General features: G+C 23.6%; 1 protein-coding gene across 2 annotated transcripts in view; it reads left to right on the forward strand.

Moving 5' to 3' along the window:
* Positions 1-1,203: 1,203 nt before the first annotated feature.
* Positions 1,204-21,840, forward strand: part of LOC100204465 (2-oxoadipate dehydrogenase complex component E1) — a 58,026-nt gene continuing 37,389 nt past the window's right edge. For both annotated transcript variants that reach the window (XM_065805729.1, XM_065805730.1), the window contains exons 1-4: positions 1,204-1,362; positions 1,500-1,587; positions 11,876-11,928; positions 14,942-15,018. In XM_065805729.1, coding sequence (XP_065661801.1) covers positions 1,251-1,362; positions 1,500-1,587; positions 11,876-11,928; positions 14,942-15,018 — 330 coding nt within the window. In that variant the 5' untranslated portion in view covers positions 1,204-1,250. The remainder of the gene's footprint in view (positions 1,363-1,499; positions 1,588-11,875; positions 11,929-14,941; positions 15,019-21,840) is intronic.

The raw sequence follows: 21,840 nt of genomic DNA on the forward strand, positions 1-21,840 counted from the left end.
GGCATGATAATGACGCAATATTCTGGAAAAAAAAACAGCATTTATAATAATAAAAAATAATAATACAAACAAATAATTGTTATAATAAAATAAGCAAATAAAATTATTATAATAGTAATTATTGCCGGTTCAAATATCAATTGAAATTCTCTGGCAGCATTTAGCATATTTGCAATGTTTACTTTTGTTAAGGTTTTCCTTCACAGTTTACTAAACTTCAACAATGACATTAAACACAAAAGTGAAAATTTATCGTAAACTAAACAAAAGAAAATCACAACGGCAAAGAGCGTATATTTTATTTCAATATCAAGAAAGTATAATTAAAAGAAGCGATGTCGTTAATAAGTCATTTTAGAAAGAATCGGAATCGTTAAAAAAGGTAGAGAATCGCGATTCTTACGATTCCTTGAGAATCGCTGGAATCGGATTCGACCCATTTCTTGTTTTTTTCAAACGTCAAGTAAAGCCGCAGGAATGTTTGTTCCAGCAGATTGTAAAATGCATTAGCGCTAAAACCGAGGTTAACACGTCTGACTTCCCAAAAAAGTCAGACGAAATATCGTCTAAAAATATCCATGTTCATTTTATGTAACTCTTAAACGCACTTTAAAAAGCGTGTCACAGAGTTCGGTCGAAAAAACGTTTCCGTAAAGGATTACCCAAAAGACACATAATATTGTATTGTAAAACAATTAAATACGTAATCTAATTTATTATCAAAGCTTCTATGTGTTTGCTAATACTAAAAATAAGTTTTAGTTTTGTATTGCGAATTTATACTCTTATTCGTACGTTATCTTTGCATCTTATATATATATATATATATTCGAGAGTGGTTTTTACTAAAACATTCAAAAAATAATTTGTCTTATCATCATATTAAACAAAGCTATAAATGTCAGAATAGGTTTTGATTCTTCCTCCATAAATAATTTTTTATTCATCTTCCTTAAACAAATTTTTGGACGTAAGTTGCTCTGATGCTTTCAAAATATTGTGAAAAAGTGGAATGCGTAGTTGCCAAAAGTAACACGTGACGTAAACAACTACGGGTTTCGTGATGTGAAGCTTTTATGAGCACTTGATTACTATTTGTATTTTTTATTTAATTTCAGTAAAACCTCTAACATAGTTTTATATTTTATTAGATATATATTTGTTAAACGAATGAAACAGTGTTGTGCTAAGTATCATTACGGAATTAATATTTATCAAAAATTATTTTGTTTTTTAAATATAGACTTAGTATGCTAAAACTACTCAGAATTAAAGCTGCACATCCGAGTCACTTAAAAAATCTTCGTTTCTATAAGTCTCAGAATGGTTACTTTGGGTTCCAACCAAAACAAAAAATTGAAAGTAAGATAAAGCAAATATTTTTTGTTGTAACATATCATTGAAAATCAGTAAATGATGCAACGAAGATAAAGTTTTTTCTTTTTTCATTTTTGTATAGTGCATGTAATTTAGTTTTTTTATTGATTTAATTTTTATAGAGAATCAACATTCAAAACTACAGAATGCTATAGATTTTTTTAGACGTAATGGTTACAAGTACGCTAATATAACTCCCTTTTTAGAAAGGTATATTTATATCAATATGATTTTTTTAATTTAAAAAAGTGTAACTTTATCAATTCTTATTAAAATGCATAAAAATTGGTATTGTAGCATAAGATCTTAAAAAATAAAAGTAAGGAAATAAAAAAAAATAAATAAAGAATGAGACAAGGGTGTTAGAGGGGTGTCTATTTGATCTATTCAAAAATTTTAATAGAAAATTTGAAGTTTTTGTTAATATTTATTTTATACATTCTACCAAGCTTCTATATATATTTTGTAGTATTTTTTATAATATTTTAAAGGATATATTTTTAATTTTTTTGGTATTTAAAAACTACATTCTACTAGGCCTCTATCAGTTGTGATTAGGATGCTTTGTTAAATAGTGCTATTATAATCATATTGTTAACACTATCTTTTTTTTTCTTTTTTCCTTATATTTTAACAAAGGTTTTACAATAAATTGTGTAGGCATAAACTGATTGTCAACCTAGCTATATAATATATGATAATTACAGAGTTTGTATAATAATAGAAAATTAAATGTAGATTAGTCGTAGAGAAGCCGTTCATTTTTTAGATTATTATCTAGAAGCAGCTTAAACGTTTTAATAGATAACACTGATACAATCTACAAATACAAAATACAAAAGGAAGAGAGTTCCATTTATTTATTATTCTTAGGGAAAATAAGTGCATACGTAAATTGTTTTTTAGTTTATATACCACAAGTAATAAATTGACTATCTATTTCAAAAAGACTATTGTTATATTTGCACCATTTATAGACGTTGATTAAGTCTAGATTAGATTGCACTATTGTTATTTTTGCACCATTTATAGACGTTGGTTAGGTCTGCACGAAGTAGTCTATCAACACCCTCTATTACAAAGTAATAATTTTTCCAAATGGAAACTTAATATAAAATTTCATATGCAAAAATCAAACTCTGTTTGATATATCTTTGTAATAGTTGAGCTACAATCCGGTAAAGTCTGGCTACAGACAAAATTTAGATTGGTAGGTTTAAAAAAACCATATGCTCTTTTTAAAAATTACTATGTATTTTTCCATTTAAAAAAATTACTATATGTTTCCCTATTTTCAAAAAACAGCATTTCTATTTTAATTTTTACTGAAATCTCATGCTGCTGAGTAAATAGGATTTTTATAGCTTTATATAATTTCTTTCAAAAGAAATTCAAAAGAATGATTTTCCAAAAGGTTTTTCAAAAGAAATTCAAAGATTTTCAGATTGAGGCTTAGCATTGCATCTATCATTGTGCAGATTCAGAAGGATCCTACTAATATCTTACACGTATTATTATATTATTAAACGTTATTATCATAAGCTGTGAGATGATTTAATCCAACAGTATAAAATTGAGCACAATCTAAATATTATTAATTGGATTCACAAAAATAAAAGTTTCAAATATGCACTTAACCTACGTCAACCCAAATTTACTTTAAGTAAATCTTTTTGTAAAAGCATGTATAGATTTAATTTCTTCAACAGAGTAACTAATCCATGAAATTACTTGACAGATGAGATCATTGAAGCTGACTTGGTTGACCAATTTAAGAACTACCTAAACAAATTGTGTAACAATATGATTTGAAACCTATAATAAATACCTATAATTTTTCAAAACCTAATAATAGCTATTACAGTACAATATCTTATGTTATTATACTCCACTCTGTTCCCAGTTGTTACAGCTCTAACTTGTTAATATTGTTATAATTATTATTATATCTGTACAATTTTATTGCATTTTAAATTATACATAAACAGTGTTTGTATTAGTAAAAACTGTAAAGAAAACTTTTTCTTTAACAAAGTAGCAAAAAAAGTTTTTAAAAAATATGGAACATTTGCAGACTACTATATAAAAAAAATATTAGACTTTTTGCAGTCGTAATTTAAAAAAATGCAGAATTGTTTAAATTAAAACAAAATTTAAGGAGCTGTAAACAATTTTTTGTTTTGGGCTTAAAATTCTGAGAATAAGTACTCATTCTAAGGTTAAAGTGTTCAACTCAGGATTAATTGCTCAATCCTGGAATTAACTACTCAATCATAAGATTTTAGAATTATCAAAAATTGCAAGATTTTGAATTTTGGTATCCTGCTCTTCTCTAGAATTTAGTTAAGTAACTAGATAGTTAGGATAACTTTCTTTTTTTTTTCTTAGTTATTCTCTTGAAGTATGCATATTTTGCATATTTTGATTAAAAGTGCTGAAAATAAAGGTTTGTTATAACTATTTGCTGGGATCACTGAAATTGATACAGCTTGCAATTTCTTAATAGTTATAACACTGTATTATAATTATGTAATATTTATATTATGTTTATTAAAAAACAAAACAATTGTTGTAGTATAAAATAACTTATATTATAAGTGGACAAGTTAAATCACTTTAGGGGAGTTTGGGTCGAGGCCTGCTATAAATACCAAATTTAACAAAATTTAACAAAATTTAAAAGTTATAAACATTTAATGTTTTACCACATCCTTTTCTCTGAAATGAGGGGGTTGTAAATTTTAAATGGTCATAACTTTTAAACTCTAAAAGATTATTCTATGAAGTTAAAAATCTGCCAATGAAGTTAAATTTAGTAGCAAAAATAGTAATAATAATAATAATTATAATAATAATTATAATTTAAAAAAAAATTAATTTACTCATAGCCCTCAACCTTTGGGTTAAAGGGTCCACTAACTTTTTTTTGTTTCCATGCCCCAATCACAACTATTTTTTTGCAAATCAGTATCACTTGCAGTGCCATATTTGTGGTTACAGTGTCCTTAGGCATATGAATAGTCATTGCCCTATAACTTGTAATACAATTTGAAACAATACATATCTACAGTAAAAACTAATGATCTGTTTGTTTGTTTTTATAAATTTATTGATGTAATAAAAATTATGTCAATAAATTTACACATGGAAATATTTCTACAAAGGAAACACATCTACTAACTTGTTTTTAAATTTGGTATAGAAAAAACACTATGTCATATGGTGCAAAGATTAATTCACCTCCCCAAGGCCACAAAGGCCATTACAGTCAAGGAGGCTACTTTAATTGTGGTTACAATCCTCTCTCATTTCTTTAACTCTGAAACATAAACCTTAACAAACAAGGCCGCTGCACAGTGAAAATAGTTGAGCACGGTACTACCAGGGACATGGTGGAGATTGAACTCAGAACTTCTCGCTTATGAGGCGAGTACTCTACCACTACCGCATTTTAATTGAATAAAAAGCAAAAGTTTAATTTAATAAAAAGCAAAATTACATTGTAAAAGTAATAATAGATACTAGTACCTTATATTACACAATGTACTAATACCTATTGTTGTTTAAAGTCTTTGTTGTTTATTTTAAACTAATCATAGGAATAGTTTTTAATAACTCAAACAAATTTATAATTAATTTTGATAATGTTATGAAAAATTTAAAAAAAAAAAATGCCTGATAAATATTTTTAAAGAAAATAAAAATTCAAGTGCCCCTAATTGGTCGGCTCCTCTTGTTTATGCGTCACATATCTTTTTTTTTTTCATTTTTGATGGAAAAGTTGAGTTGATAAAAATTAATATATATATATATATATATATATATATATATATATATATATAATATATATATATATATATATATATATATATATATATATATATATATATATATATATATATATATTATATATATATATATATATATATATATATATATATATATATATATATATATATATATATATATATATATATATATATATATATATATATATATATATATATATATATATATATATATATATATATATATATATATATATATAATATATATATATATATATATATATATATATATATATAGTATATATATATATATATATATATATATATATATATATATATATATATATAATATATATATATATATATATATATATATATATATATATATATATATATATATATATATATATATATATATATATATATATATATATATATATATATATATATATATATATATATATATATATATATATATATATATATATATATATATATATATATATATATATATATATATATATATATATATATATATATATATATATATATATATATATATATATATATATATATATATATATATATATATATATATATATATATATATATATATATATATATATATATATATATATATATATATATATATATATATATATATATATATATAGATATTATATATATATATATATATATATATATATATATATATATATATATAATATATATATATATATATATATATATATATATATATATATATATATATATATATATATATATATATATATATATATATATATATATATTATATATATATATATATATATATATATATATATATATATATATATATATATATATATATATATATATATATATATATATATATATATATATATATATATAATATATATATATATATATATATATATATATATATATATATATATATATATATATATATATATATATATATATATATATATATTATATATATATATATATATATATATATATATATATATATATATATATATATATATATATATATATATATATAATATATATATATATATATATATATATATATATATATATATATATATATATATATATATATATATATATATATATATATATATATATATATATATATATATATATATATATATATATATATATATATATAATATATATATATATATATATATATATATATATATATATATATATATATATATATATATATATATATATATATATATATATATATATATATATATATATATATATATATATATATATATATATATATATATATATATATATATATATATATATATATATATATATATATATATATATATATATATATATATATATATATATATATATATATATATATATATATATATATATATATATATATATATATATATATATATATATATATATATATATATATATATATATATATATATATATATATATATATATATATATATATATATATATATATATATATATATATATATATATATATATATATATATATATATATATATATATATATATATATATATATATATATATATATATATATATATATATATATATATATATATATATATATATATATATATATATATATATATATATATATATATATATATATATATATATATATATATATATATATATATATATATATATATATATATATATATATATATATATATATATATATATATATATATATATATATATATATATATATATATATATATATATATATATATATATATATATATATATATATATATATATATATATATAAATATATATATATAGAACCCTTAGATGTTGTCCGAAAGTTTTTTCGATATTTTGTTGACAAAAAGTAAAAAATAAAATGCAAGACCGGAATTTTTTTTTTTTTAATAATGATAGACTGCCTGCCCCAACCAAACCCTCAGTCGATGTAGCAGCACTCCCTTGCGGGTCAGGCATATATAATATATATATATATATATATATATATATATATATATATATATATATATATATATATACTATATATATATATATATAATATATATATACTAAAATCACTAAAATCAATGTTTGAAAAAAAATAAAGATAAAAGATATATAAATTTAGCATAAAGTTATTTAAAATAATAAAGTATATTTTGGTGAATAAAGTCATCATATATTATCATTATTATTCGAAAGAGTCATAGAATGCCCCATAAAATACAAGTTTTGGTACATATATATATATATATTGGTATATATATATATATATGTATATATATATATATGTATTGTATATAATATATATTTAATATATTTTAGGGGTGTTCTGAAAAAAAAAGTTTTAGAATTTGAAAAGCCGAGCCATCAAGGTTTAAAGCAATTATGTTTAAACTTACTCACAAAAAATTCCGGCATTATTGAACCACTCTTTCCTTAGATAAATATCTGTATTTTTGATAAAGAAGTATGGTTATTTTCTTTTTTCTCAAAAAACAGTATAATTTATATTTTAAATTAGCTAAAAAACTTCTTTTACATGTAACAGCCTTGTTTTTATAAACCTTTTTAACAATTAAATTCAAACATAGTTATTTAGGTTATAGTATAGTTTGCAAATGTATATATTTATAATTAGAATAAAATTACTCATTTTATGCTTAATGCTTTTACCAAACAAAAGAGTACGTATTATTACCAAAAATATAACTACAATCTTAGTAGTTTTATAAGTAGTAATATGAATACACAAATTAAGATATAATGTGTTGTATATGTCATCTAACATGTAAAATTACACTATATAAAATATAGCAAATATTTAAATATATTAAGTATTTTTCTAGCTTTTATAATATATACAAATATATTCTTGGTTATTTAGGTTAATGATAATGACAAATACTAAACTTATGATAAATATGTATCAAGGAAACGAAAAGTGCGAGTTTGAGAATAAATTTAAGATAAAATCTAATAAAAAAAAGAAATTGTTCATTATTAAAGCAATTAAACCAGAAGTTTCAGGTAATTTCTATTTTGTAAGAAACTTTTACAATTTAATGTATATTATATATTTAAGAGAGAGAGAGAGTGGTCTAAATTATTTCAATAAAATATAAGGAACAAAAACCAACATGCATTTAGATATTCAACATCCAACAGGCATGGATATTCTACAACATCTAGCATACCTGCAATCTATACTGCCTAAAACCACCAAAAAATAAGTGTAGTTACATGCTTGTTTGGTAAAAATTTTGAAAGATGTAAAAAGTTGAATTGTAACTGTGTTTTAGCTAAGGTTAAAAAACTCTGAATAAAATCAGCGTTTGAAGTTGTTAGTGACACTCAAAACTTGACAAGCAGTATTCTAATTTGAAAAAAAAAAAAAGAAAAAATAGGCTCTCTTAAAGATTTAACAAATCAGAAAAACTTTGAGAATTACATAAAAAAAGGTTTTATACATTGCAGTAAATCAACAGCCTTTAAAAAGATGAAATTGGTAAATGAAAATTTGTAAACTTTAGCAAAAGAAGATGTAAAAAATGCAATAGAAGCTTCTCCTTATCCATGTATTATACATTTTGATGGAAAAACTCTTTAATTAATGCAGGAAAAAATCTCAATATTGACAGGCTGACAGTTCTTGTGAGATGCACCTATTAGGTATTCCTCCTCTAACTTCCTCTTCTGGTGAAGCTCAATACACAAGCATTATGAAGCTACTAAAGGAATATAAACTTGAATCAAAAGGAGAAGGTCTTTGTTTTGATACAACTGCAAGCAATACCGAGATCAAAAAAGGTTCAATCGTAAAGATATGCAATGAATTAAATAAATATCTTCTAAAATTAGCATGTAGATATCACATAGCAGAATTAAAAATGGTGCATTTTCGGAAACATACAACAAATGAGTTAATCACAGGACCAAAAAACTTATTGTTTCAAAAGTTTAAGAATATTTTAACATCCTAATTTTAGTTATGCTCTAAGTGATCTGTATAAGTTTGATTAGAAGGAGGTTAGTGGTAATACAAGTGGCTGCTAAAGATTCTATGAATGGCTGCTGAAGATTCAAGTGGCTGCTGAAAATTCTATGAACTTTTGCAAAGTTTATATAAAAAGAAAGGGGATAGCAGGAGAAGATGAACATGAAGACAGAAGAGAGCTGGCTGAATTTGTTGTGACTTATTTATCACCTTCTGTTTATGAAATCAGGAAAACTGGAGCTATCCATCATGCCCGTTGTCTTGCTAACACAATTTAATATCTGAAAATGCAGCTTTTGTATTCTCAATTTGACTTTGTTTAATAAAACAAAGATCTCAAAAAAGAAATCAAGCTTATTGCGGAGTTTGTGGTCTGTTTTTATGTCAAGTGGTATTTAAAATCGAGTAATGTGTCAAATGCTCTCAACTTAGATGATAAAGCTATCCATCAGATGCATCAATTCAGAAATATTTGTTGGAATCCAAAAGCAGTTGATGCTCAAAAGTAGCTCTATTGGATGAGGATTTGTCTTTGCATGAAAAACAAAAAATTGCAGCTGCAATTCTTGCATTTAAATTGCCTAAAGCTCAACACTTTAAAAATAAAAACAAAAAAAGAAGAACATGCTAAGAAAAAAATGCTAGTACTGAGAAAGATCCACCAAGCTTAGTCCCTTTGGTAGATGAGTTTTCTTACCTTATATTTAGTTTTAGTGGTTTAACTGAAGGAAGAATAAAAGACTAGCCTTCACTTCCACTGCAATACTGGCATACACAGTCTTCATTTAAAATTTTTAAAAATTATGCCAGTAGCCTTATAGTTGGTAAAGAGGTGTTGGCATGATGCAGCAATATGTTCATCATTACAACAACGAAGAGGAAAAACAGAACACATTAATATCAGTTGACAAAGCTCGTTATGCTTTCAGAATTTCTGGGAAAAGCTCTTACTAAAAAAATAATATTTGATAGTCTTTCCTCCTTAGCAAAGAAACCAAACACAAACAAACAAAAGAAAGATTAGTTAGATAAGCTAAAGAAGAAACGTTTACAAAATCTTCTTAAATATTTAAAAATTTTTTTTTTGATTTGATAAGTAGATTGATAAGTAGATAAGATTGATAAGTTTTTTGATTTGATAACATTGAATTATGATATGCAAAAACCACATATGTTACAAAATCAACATTTTTGATAAATTTCAAAAAACCTTTTTATTTCTTAATTGTTAATAATTTGTTTTTATAGACCACATGAAAACCACATATTTACTATTGATGTAAGGTACTTTGGCACATGTTTGATTTTTTCAGAATACCTTTAATACTGCACTTGTGGAACATTTTTTTGCAATAAAATCTCAAAGTTTTGCAAAAAAGTAAAAAAATGCAAAGTAGTCAAATTGTAGTAATAACTTAACAATTAGTTTATTTTATTCTAATTAAAATATTACAAATAATAAACATACATAAAGTGATTAATTCTATTTTTATTTTGAATATATACATTTGCAAACTATATTATGAAACTAAATAACAAAGTTTAAGTTTAATTGTTAAAAAGTTTATAAAAACTAAAATTAAATCTGAATCCTAAACAAAAATTTATTAAAAATATTTATGCTTGTCTTGATGGTGTGGTTTTTCAAATTCTAAAATTTGTTTTTTCTGAACACCCTTGATATATATATAAATATATATATATATATATATTATATATATATATATATATATATATATCTATATATATATATATATATATATATATATATATATATATATATATATATATGTATATATATATACACATACTCCTAGTCGGCACTTTCGGGGACATATTTTTTTTGTTCTCGTTTTGTTTTTTTTTTTCCTTTTTCTATACTATTTTTATCATAAATATAATTATTTTTTTATTTTTATCATAATTTTATTTATACATATTTAAATCTATTGTTTTATTTTAAAAATCTGTTTTTTATGTTTATTTTTGTTATTTTAAATTATTATATATTATATTTCATTTTTATTTTCATCTATTTACAAAAACGATTAATTACAGTAATATAACCATATTTAAGCCTTGCCGTAACCCAGTTGCCTACGGGGACATTTTTTTTTACAAAAAAAAATAATGCTTACAAGCGCAACAAATTAACGGGTTCACTAAAATGTCCCCAATAATGCTAATGTACCCATAAGTGCTCATTTTTTTGTAAAATCTGTCCCCGTAAGTGATACTATAGGTTTATATATATAATATATAATATATATATATATATATATATATAGTATATATATATATATATATATATATATATATATATATATATATATTTACATAGATATATATATATATACATACAACATACATACATACACACATACATACATACATGACATATTATATGTATGTATGTATATATATATATATGATGATATATATATATATCATATATATATATATATATATATATATATATATATATATATATATATATATATATATATATATATATAAACTGTATTATAACTTTGTTTAGTATTATATTTTATTAACTGTATTATCACTTGTTTTATATATATATATATATATATATATATATATATATATATATATATATATATATATATATATATATATATATATATATAAACTGTATTATAACTTTGTTTAGAGACAATTCGATTTTAAATGATTTGATTGAGTCTGAGATTTTTGATAGGGGAGGTAATTTTTCTATTTTTTCTTACTTTGATTCTATTGTTTTTCTATTGTTTTTGAAGTTTTCAAAATAATTTGTCTTTATCTATAACTTTTAAATATTGCTTTTTTAATTTCAAGTCAGGGTCAATGCTTTGATGTCAAAATGATATTTAAACATTTTTAGATGTCTAACCTATGTTTTTTTTTATTAATGATTTTATTTCTTTCTTATTTTATATCAGATATTAATCAGATAGTAATTAAAAGAATTTATACGTAAAGAAAAAAAATTTCTTTTCTTTAAATTAACATAAACAAAATAATATGATGTATAATTTTGATTGTCACATTTTACTGTCCCCCCCCTCCTTTAACTTATGCAAGAAATTTGTAACCCCCCCCCCCTCCTAAAAAATTTGTTTGAGTGGTTTTAAATAGGATAATATTTTTAACTTTCTTAGCTGCCTAGTTATCTAATGAACACATTTTAATGCATATAAATTTTAATTGTTAATATTTAATATTACTTTGAAAGTCATTATTTGTACAGGCATACAAATAGAAAGCCCAATAAAAAAAATGATTATTTGTACTCAAAAATGTTTATATCCTTTAATCTTTTTGACTTTGTTTGTGCCTCACAATGTTTTTTTAGCATCACTCTTAGGAACTTTAAATAGTATTTTACTTACTTAAAAATTTTAGTGCTAATGTTCCTCAAAGTAATAGATACACCTTTACCTAAAATATCTTCAAGCCAATCTGGGGTAGGCTTCAATTCATTTTAAAAAATTATTATGAAAAGTTAAAATTTAAAAATATGTCGTATGACATTAATCAAGTTTAAAATTGATTTTGAAAAATCAAAATGATTCAAAAATTTATCAACATGTAGTTCGAAAAAATATTTCAATACATTTTTGATTGAAAGGTAGCCTGGAGTTACAGCGCCAGTGTTTGATGCTATTGTATCAAAAACTATGCCTATGACACATTTAATACAGTTTATGTGTTCTTTTATTCCAGTAGTTTATGTGTTCTCTTACCTTAATCATTGTTTCCATCTTTTAGGTTGTGTTTATGGCGGTTAGGGTGTCCAAAAAAACAACATTTTTGAAAAATATATGCAGAGACCCCCTTAATGTGTTCTATCTAATACAAAAACACTAGATTTAAAATTTTTTGAATAAAAAATATTTTAAGGGGTCCCTCAAGACCCTCGAATATTTAATGGGTCCCTAATATTTTCCAAAAAAAAGTTTTGAATGAAGCAAAATTACATAAAAATTTCAAAAATAATATTTAATTTGGAAAAATTTCAACTTATTTATCAAAATTGTCATAAAAATACATAAAAAATGCATTTTTTTGTTTTTTGTTAAAAAACGTAATTTTTCATGTAATAAAACCAAAAATAACAATTCTATATTTGAAATCTATATTATTTTTGAAATTTTTATATAATTTTGCTTCATTTGAGTACCAGGTTGACAAATTTTTGATAAATTTTTGTTTTGAAAATATTAGGGACCCATTAAATATTCGAGGGTCTTGAGGGACCCCTTAAAATACTTTTTATTCAAAAAAATTTTAAATCTAGTGTTTTTGTATTAGATAGAACACATTAAGGGGGTCTCTGCATATATTTTTCAAAAATGTTGTTTTTACAACAGATTCATTGACATTAAATAAATGAATTCAAGTTTCATAGATACATGGTTTATTTGCACCATCACCACAATAGCACAAATAAACACAAAAAAAAGTGTTTGAGAATTAAATTACTAAATTTATTAAAGTTAAAATGAAGGTAAATTAAAATAATAAAGATAACTTAACAAGACAATTGAAATAGAATAAAACTTTTTGGAATCAAAATGGTTGTATAACAGACAAAAACTGTGCTATGAATTTGCTGGAATCAGTTTAAAGATATCAACTATTGATTAGCAATTTGATTGATTTTTTGTGATTTCAAAAAAAACACTGCCTTATAAAAGCACAACACACATTTTTTACGATTTATACAACTTACAGTTTTCACTAAGTCTTCTCTTAAGTGGTTAACACAAAGTCTTAGTGAAATTCTGTCAACTGCTTACTTGCTCTTTGACTGCTTTCTGTTAAATTTATCAATGTGGATTTTTTTTTTCTACTTTTATTTTTTGTTTGCTAAACTTTATTCTCTTCATGCTTTATTATTATTATTTATTTATTTGTATTTGAAAAAAATATGTACAAAATGGTGAGACAGGTAATTACTAAATTACTCTTATGTAAAACTAACAAAAAGTAGTCATAATAATCATAAAAAACTTCAACAAGAGTAATTGTGAAGAAACCAAGTTAGTAGACTGCATCATTACATTTGAAATCATACTTTTTTAAATTTGATTTGAATGGAGACAGTGAGGATGAGTTTACTACATGGTCTGGTTGTTAGTGTGACCATGGTACAAGGTCTGGTTGTTAATGATTACTTTAATGGTTCTTTCGCTGTAGAAAAATCTTCAAGCACCATTCATGTTTTTATTATGTGGAGTAAACTTTTGTGAATTACTTCTAGTAAAATATTTTGAGTTTGAAAAAGTAAATAAATCTGAAAAGAGTAAATCAACAAGATTATAAAAATCAAATTTAACTCTGCAATGTTCAAGAGATTCAAGTTGGAAGGCAATAAGTCTTGATGAGTAATCAGTGTATTTATAATGACATCTTTTGCAGACAATTCTGGTAAAATGTTTTTGAACTTTTTCTATGCAAATTATATCTTTTAAAAGATGAGGGCTTCAAACTGGGGTGCAAGATTCTAATACAGGCTGCACATAAACTTTGTAAGCTTTTATAAATTTTGTAAGCTTTTTTTTATAACTTTGTAAGTTTTATAAAAAAATCTTTAGAAGAAATTATTTATTAAAAAAAACAAAATAATTTTAGTGGTAAAGCTATGTATTTGCAAGCATTTTACAGCTTGTGAAATTTATTTAAAAAAAAAAAAAATTATTTTTTATTGCAAAATTATTTAAATTTTGTTTAGATGAAGTACAATATTTACTGCAACATTTAAAGTCTTCATACAGTGGGGAAATAGCATTTGAAATTGAACATATTGAGGTATTATTCTAACATATAACTATAGCTCAATCATACAAGCTTGTAATGGAATAAGAGCGATTTCCATACTTTACATTGTAACATATATTTTGCTTTAATGAAACACAACGTTAGTGATTATGAAATAAGTATTTTACGAAGTCATAATTAAAATCAACAAATATTATTAATTTCCATTTATTATTGCCAACAAAATATGTATTGAGTTGAAGTCGTAGATTTATTTTTTTAAAAGCAAAATGAAAACTTTCAGGCCTCTCTTTAACTTTTTATATGTGTAACCCCTACACAGATAGAAATTTTACTTTTAAGTTTTCTGAAAAATTATAAACTACTATTTAAAGAATAATAAATTGGATTTATAAATATATTTATTATTAGAAACAGAAAAAAAATCAATGTTTATTTAGTTTTTTCACATTTATATTTTTATAGGGGTGAGAGTTGGGTAATTTTAGATATGTTAGTTTAACATATCTAAAATTAATTAATTTTTTAGTCCAACTAAATTTAGTCAGCTAAATTTTTAGTCTAACTAAAATTAGTTGACTAACTTTTTAGTCAACTAAAATTATCCTACTAACTTTTGAGTCAAACTAAAATTAACTAATTTACTACTACTATTTATTTCTTAAGATATTTCATTTAAAAAATGGTTTCAACCACCTCTGTTAGCTTATTTAATTCTAAAATATTTGTGTTTTACCATTTTTAGTTTTTCGAGTTTTTAAAAAATATTTCCGTAAAATATCTCAAATTTTAAGCACCAAAAATTGAGAAAAAAAGTATAAATGATTATGTACTAACAAATTTATTTAAAAATTCTATTAGAAATAATATCATGAATCCAAATTAACATTATATATTATTATAATTAATTATAGTTATATTATATAAATTAATTATAGGGTCAAATCATTATATTTCAACCAATTTAAAGAAAACTTTGACGGCACCATCTCTGATTTTCCTGATTTTTACATATTGTTATGTGCATCCAAGTACAACGGTACGGAAATTATAGCCTTACAAAAATGACACAGTGGCCCCCCTTGATAAAGAAATAATGGTTTCATTTTGAAATTAATTTAGATATTTAGATATTAAGTACCCAAATATCTAAATTAATTTAGAGACCTTTATTTGAATCATAATGAAGGTCTCTAAAAAGTTACTGCCCCCTTTTTTTGTGCCCCTATCTACTATAAAGACCAGCTCAAGGAGAGGATAACCAACCATATCTTTCCTTTTATTAAGAAATGACTTATAATTAGTTGCACCGTTTACATAGGCCAGTTGGCAGATTAGAGAGGCACTGGTTTCTAGTAACACATACAACTGTTGATGATTGAAAAATAGGGTGATTTAATAATGCTGACATTTTTGATGTGGATTTGACAAGTTTATAATGTTTGCATTTTCAGATAGTTAGGTCTAATGGTCTTATATGCTGTTAATCTTAGATCAAAACAAAGTGATAGAAAAATTTACAAGTATCTCCAAATGGCTGAAAATTGGACTTTTTAGGCGAGTGGACATTTTGCTTTTAGATATATTTAAGCTCTAAACTGCAACAAGCTGCCTATATTTTGCCCGTTTATTGCAGACAGTAGTAGCTAATCAGAAAAGCTATCTGTAAAGACTTGTTGATGAACAGAATAATGCTACAGTTAGTTTCATTTAGGCATATTTTAGCAATTTTATGATTTTTTCCAAAGTTGAGGAGGTCATAATTTTTTTCTAATTTAACACAAGTTAATAAAAAACACTTTTTTAAAGAGAGAACTATCCAGAAAATAGTTCTAGAAAAAATGAGGCACTTGCTGAAAGTTAGAAAAAAGTTATTCAGCTCCAAAGTAGTCTGTTTTGACCATTTGTAAATCGAGGGGGGCCACTGTGTCATGTTTTTAAGTCTATAATTTTCGAACCGTTGTACTTGGAAGTCTGAAATTTCAAATTTAACCTATCTACATGATGCACATAACAATATGTAAAAATCAGGAAAATCAGAGATGGTGAGCCACAGGCCATTGGTTGAAATATAATGATTTGACCCTATATTAATTATATTATATAATTGAAATATTTTTAGTTAACTAAAAAACTATTCTACTAATTTTAGTTAAAATAAAAAGTTAGTCAACTAATTTTTGGGTAATTAAAAAGTTTGTTGACTAGTTTTTATTACTGTTTTTTTAGTTTAGTTACAATTTTTAGTTTTGGTCACAGCACTAATTTTTAATTATTTATGGTTAATTATATTTATTTTTGCACTAGTTAAGTATGTAATATTTTTCCATTTTATTATCAGTTGTATTATCTATTATTATTTTATTTATAGTATATTGTGTCTACTTAATATATTATTTATCATTAGATTCATTATTTAAAAGTTTTTGTTATATATTTTCGATTGTTATTATATTTTTATCATTATAATATATTCTTATGCATTTATTACTTACTGATTTATATTATTTTAATTTTATCTATTGCTTATTATTTTATCTTTGTTATTAGTAAATAGTATAAATCTTTTATTTAAAAAGCTTTTTATTTAAAATCAAGCACCAGATCATTCAAAACACCAACAGGTGGTTAGAATGATCTTAACACACTCAGAACTAGGTATATTGCCAACATTATTTTTTAACTTTTTTACAATTCTATTAAGGTTAATTTTGAAATGCCCATTTGTTAGGCATGTTTTTTTAGGAGCAATTTTTTTAGGAGCAAATACTGGTACATTACTTTCTTTTCTGTATAGAAGTTAAATGTTTGTTTTTTTCATGGATATTTAATGCCTTTTCTACTAATTTTTTATTAATTTTCATTTATATACAACAATAACTTACCTATAAAGTGTAGTGAAAACAAAGTATATATGTTAAAAGAAAGTATACTAAAAACAGACAAAATGCATAAGCCATATAGAATAACACTTATAAATCTTTATTAAATACTAATGAACTATTGTTCATTATGATATATGAAACATATGACGTATGACATATGAAACAAATATAACTTAAGAAAGACTAAAGTATATATTAAAAATTGATTGTAAAATAAAATAAAACATAAAATGGTATGGGGTGTAAGAAGTTATTTGCTTTTGTATAAACATGTATTGTGAAAACATATATACATATATACAAATATATACACTATGCGACTAAATTGTCACCATGGAAAGGAAAGCAATTGACCTAATCGACCACAGTTAATTACTCATACAATATAAATTAACAGCCTTATGACTAATATGATCAAGCTATCAACTTTCGATTATTATTGTGGATTTTTTATATCTGTTATAAAGAGTTAGATCTTTTATAGCTACATAACAAAAGAATTGCAAAAGTATTTTATAAAAGATATTTAATAAAAGATTTTATTCATTTAAACTAATGAACAAAAGCAATTTTAAATAATCGGTGGCACTCTTCCTGAGTGATTTTTCATAACATTTATGAAAGTTATCAAATCGATTACAGTTTTTTCTGCAAAAGTAACTTTAAAAAATTACTTTAGCATGACAACTTTATTAATACTTATTGAGTCATTCAAATAAGAAAATGTTTTAGTTTGTCAAAAAATTTTACTTACACTTCTTATGTTTATGTGTATTGCCATATTTTTATTAGGTTGAATTCTTAAAATGCTACAAATTATTTACATTAAAATCCTTTAAAATATTTTTGATGCAATAACTCCTATCACAGTTTAGTAGGGGGAGGGGGTACAGGTATATATGATTGTTTGTGACTGGAGGAAAGGGGTTAAAAATTGACAAGTATAGGGTGATGTACTTTATGGGCAACCCCCCCTTTATTGGATTTACAAATAATTTGTTTTACTAAATCAAAAATATTAACCAAATAAAAATATACTTTAAAATAAAAATTAATTCATCCTTTTATTTATTTTAAATACATTAGAAGTTTTTTCTGCTTTGATCTGGCCTTTACCGACATAAAGGTAGTGAGATTTAGAGATATCTCACTTTTTTTGCTTGCTGGATAATTTGTGGTATTGGCAAGGCACAATTGTGCGCTGACTTTTCTTCCTCTGACAAATATAGGACTTTGATATTAATGCCTTGACGAGAATTAACAAAATCATTTGCTAATTGGATTTCAATTTTTCCTGACTTTACTTTGTTGGTTGCTAAATGCTTAACAGTAACCCCAATGGCATCGACAACTCCTTTGCCATGCATTGCTGCAAAAAAATGTCAAATTTTGTTAAATTTCTTTTCAAGTTGCATTATTGCAATCATCATATCTTTATTTTTAAACTGAGGTGTAGCATTATCACTAAAAATGTGGCTTTCTTGGGTATTAAATGGAATAAACCCCAGTAACTTATCCAAATTTGCAAGTAAGGAGGTCTTTTTGTAATCCAGAGAGTCAGATGCAATGGTAGAAGTTTTAAAATTTTTTTGTCAGATTGCTGCAGAGAAGAAAGAAAATGGATTTTTTCCATAGTGTGCAATAGTGTCCATGGTGTTTATTCTGACAAAAACACTTAAAATTTTCTGCATAATCAACCTGAATATTAGCAATTATGGTGGATTCATGTATTTAGTAATGCTTAGTTTAAAACACTTATATTGGTTATGGTTGAAACTGAAATGAGTTGAATGGCATGAGTTGTGAATTTTTCTCTCTTGCTCATAATGTGAGTAATCAATTCTTTACTTCCAAATTCTTTAACTTTTTTTTATTACAGCGCCTTTTATCTGGTTTCTGCCATTGGTACCAATTTTAGTGGTTCAACGGTGGTCAAGAATTGCTGGAAAAACTTCAGCTTTTTGTCTTTGCATTTGTTGCATTTATTGTGGAAACAATCATTTAATTAATCCTTAAAAACAAAATTTTGAGACATGTTCTTCCCAGTTTTAACGTTAGCCAACAGTAAATGATCAATTTTCACTAAGGAATCCTAAGCATGTTTTTGTTGTAACACATAGGTTGTAACACATAGGTTGTGAGGCAACTTTGTGATAGATCGAATGTTTATTGGTCGCCACAAAACCTACTTAATTCAATCATGATATTCAAATGATCATGTTTAAAAAGCTGGTATGTAAGCTAGTACGCTTCTTTCAGTTTTAAAAAAAAAATGACGAACTTGGACCTTAATCTTCTTTTTATTATTAATTGTTGAGACAAAGTCCTTAACATTTTGAGACAGTTGACTAATTTCAGCTTCACAGTTTTTTGACTACTATGTAAACTTCAGTTGAATTATTAATGCTATTTAATGGGAGGGTAGTTTCTTTGTTGAACAACTTATTCGGAACCTGACTAGAACTTCGTAACATTTTGCAGGATTTTTAGGCAATGTGTTTTTTTGACTTTCTTGAGTAATTTTCTTTTTATTTGAACATTTATAATGGTAGAAAAGTTCAGTTTTTACAGTTTTCTTTTAGAGTCTATACTTTTGGACTCTTTTATTTTTTATTTCCGAATCTTGTTTTATTTGTTGACAATGAGCTTTTTGGTGACCGGCATTCATAGTTTTTTTCCGTTCTGAATCACGCTGTCAATAAGCAGCTTGATAAGTTTTAATAGTCTGTTTGAACTTTTTGCCATTTAAGAATGAAAAAACAATTTTGTTAACTTTTTGCTTAAATAATTTTTATTTAATTTATTAAAACTTATTTATATATAAAGATTTAAAATGTCCTTAGAAAATTGCGATGAAAAGCAATTTTCTTTTTTGTAAACAATTGTAACTTTGAAAAAATATATATTTAAATTATTTTAAACCCATCAGGAGTTGTGATGAAAAACATAAGTGTTCATTTTGTAAGTAACAAAAAAGCACCAGAACTTTGGTAATTGTATCAAGTTTTAAACTTACATTACACAAGTTCAAAATTAAAATCTGCTTATTTATATGCGGTAGTGGTGTAGTACTTATATGCGGTAGTGGTGTAGTGGTAAAGCGCTCGCTTCATAAGCGGGAGGTTCCGAGTTCGATCCCCACCACGTCCCTGGTAGTACCGCGCTCAACTTGTTTCTCCGCGCAGCGGCCTTGTTTGTCAAGGTTTGTGTTTCGGAGTTATAGAGTTGAGAGAGGGTTATAACCACTATTAAGTAACCTCCTCATCTGTAGTGGCTTTATCGGCCTTGAGGAGGTGAATAACAAAAAAAAAAAAAAAAAAAAAAAAAAAAAAATTTAAAAACTAATCTTGTTATTTAAACCTTTAAATGTAAAACCGTTACATTTATTCTTTCGCATATATTAAAAAATTTAAGTTTTTTAACTAAATTTTAGAAAAAACAAAACTTTTTCATGTTTTTGTTAATTTACGGTACATGAAAGTGCAAAAGTTTACTAGTTTACATATGTATACATATATATTTTTACTAATTTATATATATATATATATTTTTTTTTTTACTAATTTATATATATATATATATATATATATAAAAATTAGTAAAAATATTTATCGAAGTTTATTTACAGTCTGTTTCACCTTCGCCAGGTTCATCAGGAAGAATGTCTAAATATAAAAAATTTCAAATTAAAAAAATAAAAAGTATTTCACAAGAAGTCATTGGTGTGCCCTCCAGTTTTTTTATGGTTGCCCTGCGGGTGACTGAAACACTTTTTATTTTTTATTTGAGTTGCCCATTATGATAATCAGTAGTCCAGTATAATAATTTATTTTTGCGATTTTTTCTCGGGTAAAAATATATGTTAATAATAAAAAAAATATGTTAATAAAATATTTAATGTTTTAATAGAAAAAAGTGTTGTTAAGTAACTTTAGTTACAAATAGATATCGATAAAGAAAAAACTTT

The sequence above is a fragment of the Hydra vulgaris genome, chromosome 09 (assembly GCF_038396675.1).
Source record: "Hydra vulgaris chromosome 09, alternate assembly HydraT2T_AEP".
Classification (NCBI taxonomy): domain Eukaryota; kingdom Metazoa; phylum Cnidaria; class Hydrozoa; order Anthoathecata; family Hydridae; genus Hydra; species Hydra vulgaris.